General features: G+C 40.8%; 2 protein-coding genes across 5 annotated transcripts in view; one reads left to right on the top strand and one right to left on the bottom strand.

Moving 5' to 3' along the window:
• Positions 1-1,625, top strand: part of pkig (protein kinase (cAMP-dependent, catalytic) inhibitor gamma) — a 41,247-nt gene extending 39,622 nt beyond the window's left edge. For all 4 annotated transcript variants that reach the window (XM_054745734.2, XM_015967012.3, XM_054745736.2 and 1 more), the window contains one exon: positions 1,011-1,625. In XM_054745734.2, the coding sequence (XP_054601709.1) occupies positions 1,011-1,093 (83 nt within the window). In that variant the 3' untranslated portion in view covers positions 1,094-1,625. The remainder of the gene's footprint in view (positions 1-1,010) is intronic.
• Positions 1,626-1,848: 223 nt separating this feature from the next.
• The window catches only part of ada (adenosine deaminase), a 36,638-nt gene continuing 14,582 nt past the window's right edge, over positions 1,849-23,904 (bottom strand). Inside the window, exons 6-11 of the mRNA XM_015967011.3 lie at positions 20,286-20,410; positions 16,506-16,577; positions 15,825-15,926; positions 5,919-5,986; positions 5,697-5,826; positions 1,849-3,628 (exon numbers count right to left, since the gene is read on the bottom strand). Coding sequence (XP_015822497.1) covers positions 3,524-3,628; positions 5,697-5,826; positions 5,919-5,986; positions 15,825-15,926; positions 16,506-16,577; positions 20,286-20,410 — 602 coding nt within the window. The 3' untranslated portion in view covers positions 1,849-3,523. The remainder of the gene's footprint in view (positions 3,629-5,696; positions 5,827-5,918; positions 5,987-15,824; positions 15,927-16,505; positions 16,578-20,285; positions 20,411-23,904) is intronic.

The following is a 23,904-nucleotide window of genomic DNA, read 5'->3' as shown; positions in this document are numbered from 1 at the left end:
AACCCGTAGTAAACATCTGATCAGGGTTCTGCTGGCGAGCAGCTGCTCTGGACCTACATGCACCAAAATATCAGCAGCAGACAGCTGATTTATTCTCAGCTGTGATTTCCTGTTAGGCTGCGTGTTTAATGAGTCGTAGCAGCAGAAGCTCAGAGACACAGCTCCTCTCCTGCTTTTCTATTCTCTCTCTCTTCTCCTCTTCTCCTTTCCTATATCCTCTCCTCCTTCTCTCCTTCCCTCCTCTCTCTTCTCCTATTCTCCTCTCCTCTTCTTGTCCCCTCTTCTCATCTTCTCTCATCTTCTCTCCCTTCTCTTCCTCTCTTCTCCTCTTCTCTCTCATCACCTCCTGTTCTCCTCTCTTCTTTGCTCCTCTCTTCTCTTCTCTTCTCTTCTCTTCTCTTCTCTTCTCTTCTCTTCTCTTCTCTTCTCTTCTCTTCTCTTCTCTTCTCTTCTCTTCACTCCTCTCCTCTCCTCTCCTCTCTTCTCTCAACACCTCCTGTCTCCTCTCTTCTTCGCTCCTTTCCTCTCCTCTCTCCTTCCCTCCTCTCTCCTCTCCTTTCCTCTTCTCTCTCCTCTCCTTTCCTCTTCTCTCTCTCTCCTTTCTGCTTCTCTCTCTCTCTCTCTCTCTCTCTCTCTCTCTCTCTCTCTCCTCCTATTCTCCTCTCCTCTTCTTGTCCCCTCTTCTCTCCCTCTCTTCTCATCTCCTCTCTCATCACCTCCTGTTCTCCTCTCTTCTTCTCTCCTCTCCTCCCCTCTTCTCTTCCTCTGACTGATGCCATTCATTATTCTCGCTGACTCCCTTTTTACTCAAACCAAGTTGTTCTGATGAAATCATCTCGAGGTCTGGTAGGATGGATCAAATCTGAAGTTGCTTCATCTCTTTCCAACAGGAAGCCTGCGTTCCTTCCCCCAGCACTTTGTTTGTTTATTATTATTTCACACGGTTTTTATTCCTTGTTTGGTCTGGATCATGAGCACTGATTTATTTTATTTCTCTGGTTTTTGTTCAGAGGGGAACCCAGGGGCCTCCCCGGCCCCCGAGGCAGAAGGCTCCACAAGCCAAGACACCCAAGGAGGTGGAGGTCCATCCTAAAACCAGCCAGGAATCTCGGGGGGGGGGATGTAGGGGGAAAGCAAGGAGAGTGTGGAGAGGAGGAGGTTTTACTGTCCTACAGGATGTGAGGACACTTTCACTCACTGCCGGCCTTTTGGAGCTGCGACCACCCCAAAGGTCGCCTTTTTTCTACTGGATCAGATCGTTGGACGGGGACGGAACAGAGAGCGAGTCGTGAATCGTTTTTGTTTTTGCTTCATTTTGTTAGTCTTCTGTTTACCCAACAAGACCAGAAAGCACAGAAACTTTGGACTGAAGCCTGTGAGGATCTAAGCAGCCCGTTGCTCCAGCCTAGTGTGGGGCCGAGTCACTGAGGGCCCGTTTATCTGTTTTCTTTTTATGTGTGTGTGCGCACGTGTGTGTGTGTGTGTGCATTTTCTTTGTCAAGGTTTTCTTTTTATAGTAACCAACATACTCCATCCATACTGTCCATATTTATTGCTCAATGTTAAGTGATAACTTTGTGATAGAAGTTTTCTTTGTGTAATAAAATACTTCTGAATTACTGTAATATTAGTATTTTTTACATGTCCTGGGGGGTCACCGAGACTTGGGAGCTGTAAAAGGAGACGTGTTCCAGCCAACCGGCGTTGATGAGAACCATAAATATTACTGGATGCAGCGTTTGTGTACATTAGGATGGTCACAGGAAGTCGCTGTTGACATTTCCACCGTCCTTCCATTTATCTTCACAATAAGGAGGCAGAGCTCTGCTCGTTAGAAAAGAGACGCTGTTTTAAAGCTGCAGGGCTTTCTTTATTCTAACAGAAAACACAACGTTTCTGTTGTTGTGGACAATGACTGAAACAAACATTTTATAGCAGCTTTTATTCAAGTCGAATCATTTTTCTAAGTGCTTTTTAGTAAATGCAATGATGTATTAAATACATATTTACATTGCAATAAAATGAGTAACCATCTAATTAAAACCTGCCAGATTGGCCCTGAGTTCTCCAGCAAGGAGATGTTCTAGTGCCACCTAGTGGCCACATGTAAGACTACACCTTTGGTTTCAAGCTGTTTTCCCCTGATGTCCCGGAGCCTGATGCATAAACGCTGCTTTCACACAAAAATCACGCGTTCATTTCACCAGCAGCCAGCCTCCCATATGCTCCACACATACGAACACATCTTAATGCAATTTAAAAGGCTTACATTTTAAATGTGGAAGAATGAACTTCTGACAGTGACTTTTCCTTCATATCTTCACGTTTAAATAAATAGAAAAGAAGACACTTTCTTTGTGTAAAGGTCCTGCAGAGAGATGATTTCAGCCATCGCTACTGATGGTCTGCTTCCTTCTTCGAACATAACGTGGTTGCCCGTCTGTCATTCTGGGTCTGATGCTGAAGAACATTTTCACTTCTTTCTAACAACTTTGGGCTTCCGTGAAAATATTATAAACCAGTAATATCTCACCTGGCTCAGTAAATGTAAATGTTCTGACTGAACAGATGAACTAAGAGTGGTAAAAGGACTCCGCTTTCAAAATTCAAGGTGGTTTACATAAAATGTATTTCATAAAGCTTTTGTTGACACGAACCTAACATTTAATGGGGATTCTAGTGGTGCTCTATAAAAATAAACACCAGATTCATGTGATGAAAAAGCTGAGACAGGTTTTAGATTGGATCTCCTCGGACTAGCCCTTAGCTCGTCCGTTTTATCACCACTAATCTCCGTTTCTTTAAGCTGAGGTTATTCAACTGATAATCAACTGAACAGGTGAGACCTTGTTTACAACGTTTCCATAGATACCATCCCATGAGTGGATTGGTTTAGCCCCATCTGCTGTTATTCTACACCTAAAACGAGCAAATAAAATGAACGATCTTTTCGTATCACAGCTAAAAAGTGGCTCTTCTACTTTGTTGTACCTATTTCGTCACAATGGGAAGTATTTATAAAGAGGAAGTAGTTTGGATATGAAACGTACGCGGAGGAGAGGTTGACTGCAGCAGTGTATGCAACTGGTCTGTGGTGTTTTCATGTGGAGAGCGAACATCAACCTCGTGTTCCCCTTCAGACGTGGTCCACATGGTCCCGTCTTCATCTCTTGGCTTTCGTTTTGACCCTAGTGTTGGACTCCACCTTTAGGAGTTTTGAATGGTGTGTTTAAAGTGTGTGTGTGTCAAAAAGTGCTGCTCTAATGAAACTGGCTTCACTAGAAACCATAAAACAGGGATGGACGTGTTCAGAGGAACGTTCTGTCCCCAAAATTAAAAATAAGGAGCATTAGGATGAAATGATGAACATGTGCATCATGGGGCAACCCAGCCGCTTGATAAGCAGCAGAATATTCTGTATAACATGAAACTGTCTTCTGATGAGCCAGAAGGAGGTCAGGATGGGGGTGTGATGGGTTCCAGGGCGAAGTCCCTTTCCTCTTCACTGATGTTGGGCTCAGGCTTAAAAGGCGGTGCTCTGCTCCATCCCATAGGCTTTGTACAGCCTGCTGAGAAGCTCGCTCTTCTCTGTCTCAGGCAGGAAGGACGATTCTGCTGATTTGATGTTCTACAAACAAGAAGGTCAACAAAGTTTCTAATCAGAAGGCTTTCCAATAGAATCAGAAGAGACAGGAGACTGATTAAGGGGAAACCTGATAGAGCGACGTCTGCATTAAAACAACCAGTTTTTTCTGACCTCTATCAGAATAACCTTATGACAGTACTGAAGAAGAGGCACAGAAACAAAGGTGTTTCCAGTATGTGCAGGTCTGGAGCATACAGGTGTGTGTTAACATGAGGAAAATAATCCTCAACGACTTCAGAGAAGCAGCGGGTGCTGCATACCAATCTGGAAGGGTCAAGGGTCATTTTCAGGCCATGTGAAGTCCCTCATCCTGTAGAGAGAAAGGCTCTTCGTGTATGTGCACATGGCTGTGGTTAGAGGTTAATGCTCTGATGAATTATAAAGAAAATCGTATGTGTTGTAAATTGTAAAGTTCATAACAGGACAATAAAGACTTAAATATTATCAGTCTTGGGCTGCACATTGGTGCAGTGGTTAAAGCTGTTGTTTTGCAGCAAGAAGGTCCCGGGTTAAAATCCTGGCCTGGGGTCTTTCTGCATGGAGTCTGCATATTGTCCCTGTGTGTGCGTGGGTTCTCTCCGGGCATCCCGGCTTCCTCCCACAGTCCAAAACATGACCGTCAGGTTGAACGGTCTCTAATCGTCCTTAGGAGTGAGTGTGTGCATGGTTGTTTGTCCTGTTTGACTCTGCGTTGCCCTGTGATGGACTGGTGACCCGTCCAGGGTGTACCCCACCTGCATGCCCGGGGGCTGCTGGAGATCGGCACCAGCCCTCGCGCGACCCTGCGTGGACAAGCGGGTAAAGAAAATGGATGGATGATCCATCTTTTTTCCTTGATAAACTTTGAGACATCTGAGGGAATGTCCATTACTGACATCAGAGGGTGCCATAGGCTGATTTTCTGATTGTTCTCCAACAGTTGATTTCTACAAGAAAGAGCCCTCTTGTGGACTTACATGGAATCACGTTAAAATTAGCTGAGCTGGCAGCATGTGGTGGCAAATTTTCTGCTAATATTTTGTTGACTTTTGTGGTGGCCATTTCAGTAAAGTAGCATAAATCTGTTAAGTTATAAATTTCTTTCAGAATTTCTTATCATTCCTTTTATAATAAGTTAGGTTTACAATTTAAATGTGTTAATTTTAAATTTTTTGGTAAATTGATGTAGTTGTGAACTTTTTGGACGCGCCTTAGTCATTAAGCTGATTAGTAGCACATGGGGAGGCGTGTGAAAAATGTTTGTTTGCCAAGTGTCAGGGAAGATGGGAGGATTTGGTTAAATGATTTTTTGACTTAAGTGTCACGGCCTTTAAACTTCCAAAAAACGATTTCCAACTAAAGGCCGTTGGTGAGAACGGGTGATTTCCTTTAAGCACGCATTTTTTAGACCTGATAATTTAATTTAAGGTTAATTTTCGTTGGATGAAAAGTACAACATTTTGAATGAATTTTGAACCTTTTTTTTTTTTTTGGAAGAATAAACCATTTATAAAATTTGCAAGAAATCAAGTCTAAAAGTGCGTGCTTATAGGAAATCACCTGTTCTCACCAACGGCCTTTAGTTGGAAATCGTTTTTTGGAAGTTTAAAGGCTGTGAAAACTTTTATATTTTCTCATCTGCAGAAGGACACCTCCTCCAGTGAGAGAATCAGGATGGTGTGATGGAGCCTCCTTTAGTAACGAGAATGATGAGCTGAAATACAAACCTCACTGACGTTTAACATGGTAGCAAAGACGGATTCATTAAATGGAATAACTAATTGAAAAGAGAACCTAAAATAGGTAAAGGGGGAACAAAACCTCAGCATTCCGGGTCCAGGGCTGGGACACTCCCCTTCCTGAAAGTCATGACAGTAACACACACAGGAACTGGCCCTGCTGTGACTAGCCAATGAGAAGAGATCTTTCTCACCAAACTGAGGCTGTTCTATAAAATTTTTTACAACATTGCTACAAATCCCACTTTACTGTAAACTGTCCCCCAAAGTTTTACTGTTTTTTCCTCTAAAGGACCCTTAAAGCCCCTGCAGCTGTTTCACATCCATCTCACCAGCCGCTTGAATTCCTCCTCGGTGAAGCCCATGTATTTGTGAGCTGTGCTGTAGTCAAGGTGCAAGGTGGAGTTGAAGATCAGAGGGTCATCTGTGTTCAGGGAGTAGTTAGCCTTGCTCTTCATGAACCTACACAAGAGATGGATGGAGGCGGAGGGGTTATGAACGTAGATTAATTCATGTCTGCTACTGAAACACTGTGTGAAGGAGGAGAAGCTCACGTGATCAAGGGGTGTTGGCTGAAGTCTGGGTCACAGGCTCCGGTGAATTTACTGGAAATAGGACACACCTGCTCTCAGAAGAGCAGAGGCAGCACATTACTGCAGAATCTTTGGTTCCACATGGAGAACTGAAGTGTCTACTAGAGGTCAGAGAACCTCTGGCTCTACCAGCATGTCCAATGTGTCTGTCAATCACTAATACGTCCAGTTAGACACTAACATGTCCAGTTAGAACCCTAAAACATCCAGTTGGACACTAGTATGTCCAGTTAGACACTAATACGTCCAGTTAGACACTAACATGTCCAGTTAGACACTAGTATGTCCAGTTAGACACTAATATGTCCAGTTAGACACTAATATGTCCAGTTAGACACTAGTATGTCCAGTTAGACACTAATCTGTCCAGTTAGACACTAATACATCCAGTTAAACACTAATCTGTCTAGTTAGACACTAACATGTCCAGTTAGACACTAATATGTCCAGTTAGACACTAATACGTCCAGTTAGACACTAATACGTCCAGTTAGACACTAACATGTCCAGTTAGACACAAATATGTCCAGTTAAACACTAATCTGTCCAGTTAGACACTAACATGTCCAGTTAGACACTAATTTGTCCAGTTAGACACTAATATGTCCAGTTAGACACTAATCTATCCAGTTAGACACTAACATGTCCAGTTAGACACTAATCTGTCCAGTTAGACACTAACATGTCCAGTTAGACACTAATCTGTCCAGTTAGACACTAACATGTCCAGTTAGACACTAATATGTCCAGTTAAACACTAATCTGTCCAGTTAGACACTAACATGTCCAGTTAGACACTAATTTGTCCAGTTAGACACTAATATGTCCAGTTAGACACTAATCTGTCCAGTTAGACACTAACATGTCCAGTTCGACACTAATATGTCCAGTTAGACACTAATCTGTCCAGTTGGACACTAATCTGTCCAGTTAGACACTAATACATCAAATTAGACACTATTACGTCCAGTTAGACACTAATCTGTCCAGTTAGACACTAATACGTCCAATTAGACACTAATCTGTCCAGTTAGACACTAATCTGTCCAGTTAGACACTAACATGTCCAGTTCGACACTAATACGTCCAGTTAGACACTAATCTGTCCAGTTAGACACTAATACGTCCAATTAGACACTAATCTGTCCAGTTAGACACTAATCTGTCCAGTTAGACACTAATATGTCCAGTTAGACACTAATCTGTCCAGTTAGACGCTAATCTGTCCAGTTAGACACTAATACGTCCAGTTAGACACTAATCTGTCCAGTTAGACACTAAAATGTCCAGTTAGACACTAATCTGTCCAGTTAGACACTAACATGTCCAGTTAGACACTAATATGTCCAGTTAAACACTAATCTGTCCAGTTAGACACTAACATGTCCAGTTAGACACTAATTTGTCCAGTTAGACACTAATATGTCCAGTTACACACTAATCTGTCCAGTTAGACACTAATCTGTCCAGTTAGACACTAACATGTCCAGTTCGACACTAATACGTCCAGTTAGACACTAATCTGTCCAGTTAGACATTAATACGTCCAATTAGACACTAATCTGTCCAGTTAGACACTAACATGTCCAGTTCGACACTAATACGTCCAGTTAGACACTAATCTGTCCAGTTAGACACTAATCTGTCCAGTTAGACACTAATACGTCCAGTTAGACACTAATCTGTCCAGTTAGACACTAATATGTCCAATTAGACACTAATCTGTCCAGTTAGACACTAATCTGTCCAGTTAGACACTAATCTGTCCAGTTAGACACTAACATGTCCAGTTAGACACTAATACATCCAGTTAGACACTAACATGTCCAGCTCGACACTAATACGTCCAGTTAGACACTAATCTGTCCAGTTAGACACTAATCTGTCCAGTTAGACACTAATACGTCCAGGTAGACACTAATACATCCATTTAGAAACTAACATGTCCAGTTAGACACTAGTATGTCCAGTTAGACACTAGTATGTCCAGTTAGACACTAATATGTCCAGTTAGACACTAGTATGTCCAGTTAGACACTAATCTGTCCAGTTAGACACTAATACATCCAGTTAAACACTAATCTGTCCAGTTAGACACTAACATGTCCAGTTAGACACTAATATGTCCAGTTAGACACTAATATGTCCAGTTAGACACTAATACGTCCAGTTAGATACTAATACGTCCAGTTAGACACTAATATGTCCAGTGAGATACTAACATGTCCAGTTAGACACTAATATGTCCAGTTAAACACTAATCTGTCCAGTTAGACACCAACATGTCCAGTTAGACACTAATTTGTCCAGTTAGACACTAATATGTCCAGTGAGACACTAATCTGTCCAGTTAGACACTAACATGTCCAGTTAGACACTAATATGTCCAGTTAGACACTAATATGTCCAGTTAGACACTAATACGTCCAGGTAGACACTAATACGTCCAGTTAGATACTAATCTGTCCAGTTAGACACTAATCTGTCCAGTTAGACACTAATACGTCCAGGTAGACACTAATACATCCATTTAGAAACTAACATGTCCAGTTAGACACTAGTATGTCCAGTTAGACACTAGTATGTCCAGTTAGACACTAATATGTCCAGTTAGACACTAGTATGTCCAGTTAGACACTAATCTGTCCAGTTAGACACTAATACATCCAGTTAAACACTAATCTGTCCAGTTAGACACTAACATGTCCAGTTAGACACTAATATGTCCAGTTAGACACTAATATGTCCAGTTAGACACTAATACGTCCAGTTAGATACTAATACATCCAGTTAGACACTAATATGTCCAGTGAGACACTAACATGTCCAGTTAGACACTAATATGTCCAGTTAAACACTAATCTGTCCAGTTAGACACCAACATGTCCAGTTAGACACTAATTTGTCCAGTTAGACACTAATATGTCCAGTGAGACACTAATCTGTCCAGTTAGACACTAACATGTCCAGTTAGACACTAATATGTCCAGTTAGACACTAATATGTCCAGTTAGACACTAATACGTCCAGTTAGACACTAATACGTCCAGTTAGACACTAATATGTCCAGTGAGACACTAATCTGTCCAGTTAGACACTAACATGTCCAGTTAGACACTAACATGTCCAGTTAGACACTAATATGTCCAGTTAGACACTAATACGTCCAGTTAGACACTAATACGTCCAGTTAGACACTAAAATGTCCAGTTAGACACTAACATGTCCAGTTAGACACTAATATGTCCAGTTAAACACTAATCTGTCCAGTTAGACACTAACATGTCCAGTTAGACACTAATTTGTCCAGTTAGACACTAATATGTCCAGTTAGACACTAATATGTCCAGTTAGACACTAACATGTCCAGTTAGACACTAATATGTCCAGTTAAACACTAATCTGTCCAGTTAGACACTAACATGTCCAGTTAGACACTAATTTGTCCAGTTAGACACTAATATGTCCAGTTAGACACTAATCTGTCCAGTTAGCCACTAACATGTCCACTTAGACACTAATTTGTCCAGTTAGACACTAATTTGTCCAGTTAGACACTAATATGTCCAGTTAGACAATAATCTGTCCAGTTAGACACTAATCTGTCCAGTTAGACACTATGTCCAGTTAGACACTAATCTGTCCAGTTAGACACTAATCTGTCCAGTTAGACACTAATATGTCCAGTTAGACACTAATCTGTCCAGTTAGACACTATTACATCCAGTTAAACACTAATACGTCCAGTTAGATACTAATATGTTCAGTTAGACACTAATCTGTCCAGTTAGACACTAATACGTCCAGTTAGACACTAATATGTGCACTTAGATACTAATTCGTCCAGTTAGACACTAATATGTCCACTTAGATACTAATTCGTCCAGTTAGACACTAATATGTCCACTTAGATACTAATTTGTCCAGTTAGACACTAATAAGTCCAGTTAGACACTAATATGTCCAGTTAGACACTAATATGTCCAGTTAGACACTAATACGTCCAGTTAGACACTATTCTGTCCACTTAGATACTAATTTGTCCAGTTAGACACTAATAAGTCCACTTAGATACTAATTCGTCCAGTTAGACACTAATATGTCCACTTAGATACTAATTCGTCCAGTTAGACACTAATAAGTCCACTTAGATACTAATTCGTCCAGTTAGACACTAATAAGTCCAGTTAGACACTAATATGTCCAGTTAGACACTAGTATGTCCAGTTAGACACTAATATGTCCAGTTAGACACTAACATGTCCAGTTAGACACTAATCTGTCCAGTTAGACACTAACATGTCCAGTTAGACACTAATATGTCCAGTTAAACACTAATCTGTCCAGTTAGACACTAACATGTCCAGTTAGACACTAATTTGTCCAGTTAGACACTAATTTGTCCAGTTAGACACTAATATGTCCAGTGAGACACTAATCTGTCCAGTTAGACACTAACATGTCCAGTTAGACACTAATATGTCCAGTTAGACACTAATATGTCCAGTTAGACACTAATACGTCCAGTTAGACACTAATATGTCCAGTTAGACACTAACATGTCCAGTTAGACACTAATATGTCCAGTTAAACACTAATCTGTCCAGTTAGACACTAATTTGTCCTGTTAGACACTAATATGTCCAGTGAGACACTAATCTGTCCAGTTAGACACTAACATGTCCAGTTAGACACTAACATGTCCAGTTAGACACTAATATGTCCAGTTAGACACTAATACGTCCAGTTAGACACTAATACGTCCAGTTAGACACTAAAATGTCCAGTTAGACACTAACATGTCCAGTTAGACACTAATATGTCCAGTTAGACACTAACATGTCCAGTTAGACACTAATATGTCCAGTTAAACACTAATCTGTCCAGTTAGACACTAACATGTCCAGTTAGACACTAATTTGTCCAGTTAGACACTAATATGTCCAGTTAGACACTAATATGTCCAGTTAGACACTAACATGTCCAGTTAGACACTAATATGTCCAGTTAAACACTAATCTGTCCAGTTAGACACTAACATGTCCAGTTAGACACTAATTTGTCCAGTTAGACACTAATATGTCCAGTTAAACACTAATCTGTCCAGTTAGACACTAACATGTCCAGTTAGACACTAATTTGTCCAGTTAGACACTAGTATGTCCAGTTAGACACTAATCTGTCCAGTTAGACACTAACATGTCCAGTTAGACACTAATTTGTCCAGTTAGACACTAGTATGTCCAGTTAGATACTAATATGTCCAGTTAGACACTAACATGTCCAGTTAGACACTAATCTGTCCAGTTAGACACTAACATGTCCAGTTAGACACTAATATGTCCAGTTAGACACTAATATGTCCAGTTAAACACTAATCTGTCCAGTTAGACACTAACATGTCCAGTTAGACACTAATTTGTCCAGTTAGACACTAATCTGTCCAGTTAGACATTAATCTGTCCAGTTAGACACTAACATGTCCAGTTCGACACTAATACGTCCAGTTAGACACCAATCTGTCCAGTTAGACACTAATACGTCCAATTAGACACTAATCTGTCCAGTTAGACACTAATCTGTCCAGTTAGACACTAATACGTCCAGTTAGACACTAATCTGTCCAGTTAGACACTAATCTGTCCAGTTAGACACTAATACGTCCAATTAGACACTAATCTGTCCAGTTAGACACTAATCTGTCCAGTTAGACACTAACATGTCCAGTTCGACACTAATACGTCCAGTTAGACACTAATCTGTCCAGTTAGACACTAATCTATCCAATTAGAAACTAATCCGTCCAGTTAGACACTAATCTGTCCAGTTAGACACTAATACGTCCAAGTAGACACTAATCTGTCCAGTTAGACACTAATCTGTCCAGTTAGACACTAATACGTCCAGTTAGACACTAATCTGTCCAGTTAGACACTAATCTGTCCAGTTAGACACTAATACGTCCAATTAGACACTAATCTGTCCAGTTAGACACTACTCTGTCCAGTTAGACACTAACATGTCCAGTTCGACACTAATACGTCCAGTTAGACAATAATCTGTCCAGTTAGACACTAATCTGTCCAGTTAGACACTATGTCCAGTTAGACACTAATCTGTCCAGTTAGACACTAATCTGTCCAGTTAGACACTAATATGTCCAGTTAGACACTAATCTGTCCAGTTAGACACTAATAAATCCAGTTAAACACTAATACGTCCAGTTAGATACTAATATGTTCAGTTAGACACTAATCTGTCCAGTTAGACACTAATACGTCCAGTTAGACACTAATATGTGCACTTAGATACTAATTCGTCCAGTTAGACACTAATATGTCCACTTAGATACTAATTCGTCCAGTTAGACACTAATATGTCCACTTAGATACTAATTTGTCCAGTTAGACACTAATAAGTCCAGTTAGACACTAATATGTCCAGTTAGACACTAATATGTCCAGTTAGACACTAATATGTCCAGTTAGACACTAATACGTCCAGTTAGACACTAATCTGTCCACTTAGATACTAATTCGTCCAGTTAGACACTAATAAGTCCACTTAGATACATATTCGTCCAGTTAGACACTAATATGTCCACTTAGATACTAATTCGTCCAGTTAGACACTAATAAGTCCACTTAGATACTAATTCGTCCAGTTAGACACTAATAAGTCCAGTTAGACACTAATATGTCCAGTTAGACACTAGTATGTCCAGTTAGACACTAATATGTCCAGTTAGACACTAACATGTCCAGTTAGACACTAATCTGTCCAGTTAGACACTAACATGTCCAGTTAGACACTAATATGTCCAGTTAAACACTAATCTGTCCAGTTAGACACTAACATGTCCAGTTAGACACTAATTTGTCCAGTTAGACACTAATCTGTCCAGTTAGACACTAATCTGCCCAGTTAGACACTAACATGTCCAGTTCGACACTAATACGTCTAGTTAGACACTAATCTGTCCAGTTAGACACTAATACGTCCAATTAGACACTAATCTGTCCAGTTAGACACTAATCTGTCCAGTTAGACACTAACATGTCCAGTTCGACACTAATACGTCCAGTTAGACACTAATCTGTCCAATTAGACACTAATCTGTCCAGTTAGACACTAATACGTCCAATTAGACACTAATCTGTCCAGTTAGACACTAATCTGTCCAGTTAGACACTAATACGTCCAGTTAGACACTAATCTGTCCAGTTAGACACTAATCTGTCCAGTTAGACACTAATACGTCCAATTAGACACTAATCTGTCCAGTTAGACACTAATCTGTCCAGTTAGACACTAACATGTCCAGTTCGACACTAATACGTCCAGTTAGACAATAATCTGTCCAGTTAGACACTAATCTGTCCAGTTAGACACTATGTCCAGTTAGACACTAATCTGTCCAGTTAGACACTAATCTGTCCAGTTAGACACTAATATGTCCAGTTAGACACTAATCTGTCCAGTTAGACACTAATACATCCAGTTAAACACTAATACGTCCAGTTAGATACTAATATGTTCAGTTAGACACTAATCTGTCCAGTTAGACACTAATACGTCCAGTTAGACACTAATATGTGCACTTAGATACTAATTCGTCCAGTTAGACACTAATATGTCCACTTAGATACTAATTCGTCCAGTTAGACACTAATATGTCCACTTAGATACTAATTCGTCCAGTTAGACACTAATAAGTCCAGTTAGACACTAATATGTCCAGTTAGACACTAATATGTCCAGTTAGACACTAATACGTCCAGTTAGACACTAATCTGTCCACTTAGATACTAATTCGTCCAGTTAGACACTAATAAGTCCACTTAGATACTAATTCGTCCAGTTAGACACTAATATGTCCACTTAGATACTAATTCGTCCAGTTAGACACTAATAAGTCCACTTAGATACTAATTTGTCCAGTTAGACACTAATAAGTCCAGTTAGACACTAATATGTCCAGTTAGACACTAGTATGTCCAGTTAGACACTAATATGTCCAGTTAGACACTAACATGTCCAGTTAGACACTAATCTGTCCAGTTAGACACTAACATGTCCAGTTAGACACTAATATGTCCAGTTAAACACTAATCTGTCCAGTTAGACACTAACATGTCCAGTTAGACACTAATTTGTCCAGTTAGACACTAATCTGTCCAGTTAGACACTAACATGTCCAGTTCGACACTAATACGTCCAGTTAGACACTAATCTGTCCAGTTAGACACTAATACGTCCAATTAGACACTAATCTGTCCAGTTAGACACTAATCTGTCCAGTTAGACACTAACATGTCCAGTTCGACACTAATACGTCCAGTTAGACAATAATCTGTCCAATTAGACACTAATCTGTCCAGTTAGACACTAATCTGTCCAGTTAGACACTAATACGTCCAATTAGACACTAATCTGTCCAGTTAGACACTAATCTGTCCAGTTAGACACTAACATGTCCAGTTCGACACTAATACGTCCAGTTAGACAATAATATGTCCAGTTAGACACTAATCTGTCCAGTTAGACACTATGTCCAGTTAGACACTAATCTGTCCAGTTAGACACTAATACATCCAGTTAAACACTAATCTGTCCAGTTAGACACTAATATGTCCAGTTAGACACTAATCTGTCCAGTTAGACACTAATACATCCAGTTAAAGACTAATACGTCCAGTTAGATACTAATATGTTCAGTTAGACACTAATCTGTCCAGTTAGACACTAATACGTCCAGTTAGACACTAATATGTGCACTTAGATACTAATTCGTCCAGTTAGACACTAATATGTCCACTTAGATACTAATTTGTCCAGTTAGACACTAATATGTCCACTTAGATACTAATTCGTCCAGTTAGACACTAATAAGTCCAGTTAGACACTAATATGTCCAGTTAGACACTAATATGTCCAGTTAGACACTAATACGTCCAGTTAGACACTAATCTGTCCACTTAGATACTAATTCGTCCAGTTAGACACTAATCTGTCCAGTTAGACACTAATCTGTCCAGTTAGACACTAATATGTCCACTTAGATACTAATTTGTCCAGTTAGACACTAATATGTCCACTTAGATACTAATTCGTCCAGTTAGACACTAATAAGTCCAGTTAGACACTAATATGTCCAGTTAGACACTAATATGTCCAGTTAGACACTAATACGTCCAGTTAGACACTAATCTGTCCACTTAGATACTAATTCGTCCAGTTAGACACTAATCTGTCCAATTAGACACTAATCTGTCCAGTTAGACACTAATCTGTCCAGTTAGACACTAATACGTCCAATTAGACACTAATCTGTCCAGTTAGACACTAATCTGTCCAGTTAGACACTAATACGTCCAGTTAGACACTAATCTGTCCAGTTAGACACTAATATGTCCAATTAGACACTAATCTGTCCAGTTAGACACTAATCTGTCCAGTTAGACACTAATCTGTCCAGTTAGACACTAATATGTCCAATTAGACACTAATCTGTCCAGTTAGACACTAATCTGTCCAGTTAGACACTAACATGTCCAGTTCGACACTAATACGTCCAGTTAGACAATAATCTGTCCAGTTAGACACTAATCTGTCCAGTTAGACACTATGTCCAGTTAGACACTAATCTGTCCAGTTAGACACTAATATGTCCAGTTAGACACTAATCTGTCCAGTTAGACACTAATACATCCAGTTAAACACTAATACGTCCAGTTAGATACTAATATGTTCAGTTAGACACTAATCTGTCCAGTTAGACACTAATATGTCCAGTTAATGACACAGAGAGGGCAAAATCAGATTCAGCTGCATTTGGACATTAATGTACAAAAGAAAGTTCTTTACCTCAAAGTGCATGTTTTGATCCAGCAGGCGTTTGTACATTTCTTGGTCCTCTAGGGTTCTGTAGCCGTGTCCAATACGTTCAGCTTTCAGAACATCTACAGCCTAAAACATCAGAATACTTTTTAACAATCAACTAAACCACCCTCTAATGGCTGGTTCCAGGATAAATTTTAAGTCCTGCTACCTTCCATGTAAAATAAGGCTCCTGTCTTACTCTTATTTGTTCAAAAATATAAATGTTTCTGATACATTCATGCCCTCATCTGACAACAGTAGAAAATGAAAATTTAAATAATTCATATATGCGCCTTTGCCAAGCAGCAAACAAAAGATCTGACATTTTTTTCAGTCCATCAGCACGAGTTGTTAATGAATGTTAATAATTAGAGATCTTCCACACCAGATGATTCTGGAGACATAAAACTAGATTTCCCTGTCCTTATTTTGACTGTTTTATTGCTATATCTGCGCTTGTATCAGATAACTGGTCCAGCAGGTTCACAAGAGCGTGATGCTAAGCAGCAAATCATACACGTTACAGAACTTCACCAACCATCACACATTCTGCTCTCCCTGTTGTTTCTGGCTTCTGGCCCATATCGTTATTGTTGATTAACGGCTTTTTGCTGAGTCACATTCAGAGGTGATTAGATGTTCTGGGTTTGTTGTGGAACAGCTTACCTCCCTCACCACCGAGGGCGGGCCCACCTCTCCTGCATGGACGGTTCTGTGGATCCCACAGCGGACCGCTTCCTGCCAACAACATCCATCATAAGACACATCAGCAGGCCAAACATCTGGTTCCCACATCTGCAACACTGATCTCTCGGGTTTAGGTTCTCACAGTTTTGCTGGTTTGAAATTTAATAATTCACAGAAATGTTCTCTGACTATCTGTTCTAACTTTGTAACCTTGTACACACAAAGCATCGTGTGCTTATTTTGCACATATGCATCTGAGATCATATAGTGCTGAAGATAACAGTTAACGTGGACTCTGATCCCTAAGATTTGCTTTATGTTTATGACTGTATGTCATTTCCATGTTGTTTATCAGCGTAAACAATAGTCTACAGTTTGGTAAATATGATTCTCAGACTCCCTCGGTCTTTATAACGCACACACACACACACACACACACACACACACACACACACACACACACACACACACGCACGCACGCACACACACACACACACACACACACACACACACACACACACACAGCAGCTACCGCTGTTTTAAAGCAAACTATAAGCGATGCACTGAACCGCCATAGCATCCATGCAGGCTCACCATGCAAGACCTCGTTGCTGAACAAAAAGCACGTTGAGGCTTGGTTAAAGTTTGTGAAACAGCATTTGAAAATGCCTGTGGACTACTGGGAGATTATAGTATGGTCAGATGATACCAAAATTGTCTGTCATTCTACACACATTTGGAGAATAAATGCCCACCACCCACAGGAACACCACACCAACAGTTACGTTTAGGGGTGGAAGCATCATGGTGTGGGTCGACAAGGTTACTGGCAGACTTCATGCTATTAAAATCAGAATGTAGCGGGGCATTCTGGCTCTTCTACTAACTAGCAGAAAGCTGAAAATGAAAAGAGGGTGGACATTTCAGCAAGACAACTATTCTAAGCACAAGGTCAAGGAGACAAGGAATTGGTGCCAAAGTAAGAAAATCATGTTGCCTGAGTCACCTGATCTAAAACATATAGAAAATCTATGGAGAGGCCTGAAGATCAAAGTTCATAAGAAGCCTTCAAGACTCAAAGTGTGTGTGTGGAAGAATGGGCCAGAATCACTCCTGAGCAAATACAGACTGGTTTCTCCATATGAGGCATATAGAAGCTGTAATTACCAACAAAGACTTTTCTATAAAGTATTAAATAAAGTATGCTCAGTACTTTTACCCTGTGTCATTTCACTTTGTTTATTATGACTCAACTTGTAAATGTTCTGATGATGAATGTGTGAAGAGTATCACAGCACTGAAACTGCATTAGTGAGAGTTACAAATGATATTCTCATGGCCTCAGATAAGAATCTTGTGTCTGTTCTAATCTTGTTAGATCTCAGTGCTGCCTTTGACACAGTAGATCACAATGTTCTTGTACAAAGACTTGAACCTGTTGTAGGGATCAAAGGAACCGCGCTAGGCTGGTTTAAATCCTACCTGTCTGATAGATTTCATTTTGTAAATGTACATGACAAATCTTCTTCATACTCCAGGGTTACTTGTGGAGTACCACAGGGTTCAGTGCTTGGACCAATTCTTTTTACTACATATATGCTCCCAATTGGTAAAATCATTAGACAGCATGGGATAAACTTTCACTGTTATGCTGACGATACTCAGTTATATTTATCCATTAACCCTGATGAACCTAATCGGTTAGGTAGATTACAGGCTTGTCTTGAGGACATAAAAAATTGGATGACTCTAAACTTTTTGCTTTTAAATCAAGACAAGACTGAAGTTCTCATCTTTGGACCAGAAATCCAGAAAGGGAAATTGCTTAGTCAATCACATGACCTGAATGGCATTACATTAATCTCCGAGAACAAAGTAAGGAACCTTGGTGTTATCTTCGACCAGGACATATCATTCAAATCCCAGGTTAAACAGGTTTGTAGGATTTCCTTTTTCCACCTTCGGAATATTGCTAAGATTAAAAGCATCCTTTCCAGGAGTGATGCTGAAAAACTAGTTCATGCATTTATTACATCAAGACTGGATTACTGTAATTCATTACTCTCAGGAAGTCCACAGAATGTAGTTAAAAGTCTTCAGCTTGTCCAAAATGCTGCAGCTAGAGTTCTGATGAGAATTAAAAAGAGAGATCATATCTCTCCTGTCTTAGCTTCCCTACATTGGCTACCTGTTAAATTCAGAATAGATTTTAAGATCCTCCTTCTCACATACAAAGCTCTTAATAATCAAGCTCCATCATACATCAGTGATCTGATTGTTCCATATGTTCCTAACCGAGCACTTCGCTCTCAGACTGCAGGCTTACTGGTGGTTCCCAGAATATCTAAAATTAGGATGGGAGGCAGATCTTTTAGTTATCAGGCTCCTCTCCTCTGGAACCAGCTCCCAGCCTTCGTCCGTGAGGCAGACACCTTGTCTACTTTTAAGACTAGGCTTAAAACATTTTTATTTGATAGGGCCTATGGTTAAAATCTGATGTTAGCCTAGATCTGGACAAGTGGGGGAGTAGAGGGAGGTGGAGAGTACAGTCAGTAAGGACAGCTCTCCCTTGCCCTGCCTCCAACATGCCTCCATCTAAAAAGGCTAGGTTATCCAGAGTTATCTCTGTAGTTATGCTGCTAAAGGCTTAGACTGCTGGAGGACACACTGACCACTTTCCACACTTGACTACTTTCTTCTACAATCTGCTCTTTAACTGTATTATTTTCTGCAATTTCAGCTGTTAACTTTATTTTCTCTCTAAGTGTTTTTCTCCCCAGAAGAAGCTACAATGATGTTCTGCTGAGCTGTGGTGGCCTCATGGAGGGGGCCATCATCTAGCACACTGCTGATAACCACTTAAACATTCTCCCTCTCATGATAACTTTTTGCTTTCCTTGACGTTGGATGTGCTACTGCTAGTTTACCCGTTTGATTATAGATTCACTAGGATAAATACAATAAAGTTTATCTCTCGCCAAATAGAATATTTAAAATAGAATATTTACTAAGAAATCACAATGTAACCATAGACACATTACTTGGTGTGTGTGTGTGTGTGTGTGTGTGTGTGTGTGTGTGTGTGTGTGTGTGTGTGTGTGTGTGTGTGTGTGTGTGTGTGTGTGTGTGTGTGTGTGTGTGTGTAGTGGAGGATGGCTGCTTATACTGAGCCAGGATCCTCTGGAGGTTTCTTCCTGTTAAAAGGGAGTTTTCCTCTCCACTGTCGCTATACGCTTGCTTAGTATGAGGATTGCTGTATAGTCACTGACACTAGTCAGTGACTTGATGCAATTTGCTGGGTTCCTAATATAGGAAACATTATTTCTGATTGGCTTAATGAACTGACCCAGATTGGAATGTTTATTATGTGAAGTGCCTTTAGACAACCCTTGTCATGATTTGGCGCTATATAAATAAAATTGAATTGAATACTTATTATTCCTAGTGTGTGTGTGTGTGTGTGTGTGTGTGTGTGTGTGTGTGTGTGTGTGTGTGTGTGTGTGTGTGTGTGTGTGTGTGTAAATGAAGACATTTTTGCTGTAGCAACTTAAATTTTCCTGCATCTTGTGTTTTTTTATTCTGAAACTGAAACAGGAAACATGTTCAAACCTCTCATGGCTGACCTCAACATCTACTCACAACACAATCTTCTCCTCAGTGAGAAACAGCCCAGGTTGCTCTGAGTTTTTCTGGTGAAGCTGTTAACCGTTCAAACTTCTTGGTGAATTCCAGCTGCATAAGGTTTTCTAACCCACTCACCTCATACGCCCTCCGGTGGTTTGGGCAAGCTTCACAGTTGAGTGACTCATCACCCGCCAGATCAATGGCCACCACGCCATGATGTCGGTATTTCTTACACAGCTCCACGATGTCCATGGACCAATCTGGAGAAAGGTTACAGCCGAGTGTTACGCCATGGCTTGGCTAAATGAAACACTCACACAAGTGTGTGTGATCATTGACCTACAACATGAACAACAAGCAGGCAGACAACCAGAAAATGTTTTTAAAGGTAGACTTCCTCTATCTGAGCCAATGACATGGGTATTCAAGCATCAGTCACACTATTCTTCCCCAGGGCGGCTGTGGCTACAAGTAGCTTACCATCACTAGCAGTGTGTGAATGTGAGAGTGTGTGAAAGCGTCTTTGGGTGTCTAGAAAAGCGCTATATAAGTTCAATGCATTATTATTATTATTATTCTGTTTATAATCATGTCAGTTTTTACATCTTAGACCCACTACAAACAGGAAGCATGCAGATGGTGTGGTTCTGGCAGGAATAGTGAGTTTGGACTTTAGCTGTGGACAATTAAAGAATAGAAAGGTCTTCTTCTTTGACGTTTTTAGTGGCCAAGAGTGTCCTCACTGGGATTATACCAAAGACCCAAAAAATGGGACCCAATGCCTCCCTGTTTGACACTCAGTTTTAAGGGGTTAGATTGGGGATTAAACCACCAAATAGTTCCCGAGCGCAGCCACTGCTGCAGCTCACCACAAGGATGGGTCGAATGCAGACATGTAATTTCAGCATTGTTTTTGTTGTTTTACATATTACTTACATAGTCAGACGTAGGGTTGGGCATCGAGCATCGACCGGAACCGGTTCCAACTGTTAATTTTTCCCGGAATCGTTCAAAGTAATTTTTTTTCGATTCCTAGTTTTGATTCCTAGTATGCCGACGGAAGAGGAATCTGCAGCCGATCTCTGTGAAAAATAAACGTGATCTGCAAATTGTTATCAACGCTTTTCAGAGCTGATCACACCAGCCGTCTGTGTGCAGCACGAGTCCCACCACCCAGATATAAACAAACGTGTCTGCCAAACCTTTACTCTGTAATGTAAACTTTAACTCCTGCAGCGTAGAGGAAACTTGTTAAAATACGTCAACACGGTGGATTTACTAGAAGCTTTAAAGAACAAACTTTGGACGGTGTGAGGTGAGTTTGTCTCACTGCAGAAATAAAAACACACACTGAGCGTCAGCAGTCAGATGCAGCCGTTCACCAACACCCGTGTGTGTGTGTGTGTGTGTGTGTGTGTGTGTGTGTGTGTGTGTGTGTGTGTGTGTGTGTGTGTGTGTGTGTGTGTGTGTGTGAGCGTCAGAAGGCTGAACAATAACCTGTAGAATAATTAAAGTTATCATGCTAGAGAAGCTTCTCTGTGGTGGACGACACCAGCTTCTGCCACAATAAATAATAATAATAATAATAATAATAATAATAATAATAATTAAAGCTGCAAGCAGCGTCATTTGGCCCTCGCAGCTCCGCGCCGCTCCGGCCTGGCCGGCAGCCCGGGTCACCCGGGCACGTTCGCAGAACAGAAACGTTGACCACCCCGACACCATTAACCGCGAACTGTCTCCTCGTCTGCACCTCAACCTGACTCAGCATCTCCTCTGAGCCCACCATTAAATTACACATATCACCACTAGGGGATACTCTATCTTAACCACACTGGTGGTGTGATGACACAGACCCAGTTAAATGCTATTCTGGCCACGTTTTTAAAGTTATTAAGGGTTAAAGTTATCTAGGGGTCGCTGTGACCAACTACAGAAAAACCCCATTGAGGTCATCTTTGGTTGACAAAGATGGCTTTCTGTTAATTTGGCATCAATCAGACTTTGTGTGTGTTATCTAGAGCCAGAGAGCCGAAAGGGGGTGGAGCTAAAGGGGTTTGAACAAACAACCACATCAATGTGTTTGGTGCAGTCAAGTGATGACACAAGCCAAGTTTAATGCCATTCTGACCATGTCTTTAGAAGTTAAAAAAGTTTGAACCTATCTAGGGGGTGCTGTGACCATTTACAACAAAATCCCATAGAGGTCATCTTTGCTCATCAAAGATGGTTTTCTGGTAATTTGGCATCAATCAAACGTTGCATGGGTCATCTAGAGCCAAAAGGCTGTAAGGGGGCGGAATTAAAGTGATTTGAACGAGTGGGCACATTCATGTGTTGATTGCAGTTGCGTGATGACTCCCACCATGTTTGATAAAGTTTGGAGCATTTTTGTAGAAGTTACAAAGATTTTCTTGTATCTAGGGGGCACTGTCCCAAATTTAGGAAAATATCCCATGGAGCAGTTTGTAGGTTGACAACAATCATTTGCGTGTAGTTTGGTGTGAATTGCATTATGCATGTGTTATTCAGGGCCTAATATCTGTCAGGGGGTGGAGCTAAAGCGATATCAACCAATGACCACAGGATTGTTTTGGGTGCCTTTGTGTGAAGACATATATCAAGTTTGGTGCAGTTGTGACCTCGTCTGTAGGAGTTATTACTGTTTTAAAGATATGTGGGGGCGCTGTGGTGATATTATACAACGTTCACCAACCGTTTGTGCCTCATTGGCTAAAGGGCATGATTGTTCATTGCCATGTTCAGTCTCGTGCAGAACGAAGGCTGTTTGTGGAAGTTACAATCAAACGTAAGGTCACGGCGTAACGCCAGAATTCGCCATGGCATCAACGCCCCTCCCTTTCTGGAAATATATCATATCTGAAGGGTCATTACACCATCATGAAGACAGTGCATGACCTTAGAGTCATGTTGACTGAATTAGAGGGGACACGTATGGGCAATTCACCATAAAACAATAGACTTCCTGTTATCAGGGGGTGGGGCTTAGGTGATGTCAGCTCTCCACATTGACATTGTCTTGAGATGTGGTCAGTGATCACACAGACAAAGTTTGATATAGATCTGATCATGCACATGAAAGTTATTACGTCAAGTAATGTGATGGCAAAAGGTCAATGTTTGAGGCTTAGTCACGCCCACACCTTTCAACTTTTGAAAAATCAGATGGTTAAATCCATCCCCCCCCCCCCCCCCCATGTCTTAAGAGTATATAGCAGAAGCTTGAAGGCGATCAGTGAAAAGGGCGAAGGAGCATCAATCTCCAAACGACGTGTGCGAAAACCACAAAATCAAGTACTTGGACCAAAATGGCCGATCTCCTGTGCAACATTGCGCTTGGCTCCAAAAGACGTTTTTGTAGGTCCTGAGACACCACATTAGTGTACCAAATTTCGTAATCGTCAGACAAAACATTGCGTGGGGCTGACAGTTTTAATGGTCCTAGGGGGTGCTATTTCAGAAAATAGGCCACGCCCACCAACCTATACCATTCATTTCTACTGCGGTCAGACTAGGATCACTCACCAGAAATTTCGTGGCGATATCATGATGACTGATAGCCTGGCAAGCCAGACTAAATAAATGTATTATTTAGTCTGGCCATGCTCCATTGACGGCTCTCGGTCGTGGGGCGGGTTCTACCATTGTCTTTCAAATGATCTCTGCATTCCACTGGACAATGAATGTGACATACTCTTGTTTCACTCTGTTGCATCATCCCACCCACCAGGCA

The sequence above is a fragment of the Nothobranchius furzeri genome, chromosome 15 (genome assembly GCF_043380555.1).
Source record: "Nothobranchius furzeri strain GRZ-AD chromosome 15, NfurGRZ-RIMD1, whole genome shotgun sequence".
Lineage (NCBI taxonomy): Eukaryota > Metazoa > Chordata > Actinopteri > Cyprinodontiformes > Nothobranchiidae > Nothobranchius > Nothobranchius furzeri.
The sequence above is the reverse complement of the archived record's forward strand: the minus strand, read 5'-3'. Positions and strand labels throughout refer to the sequence as shown.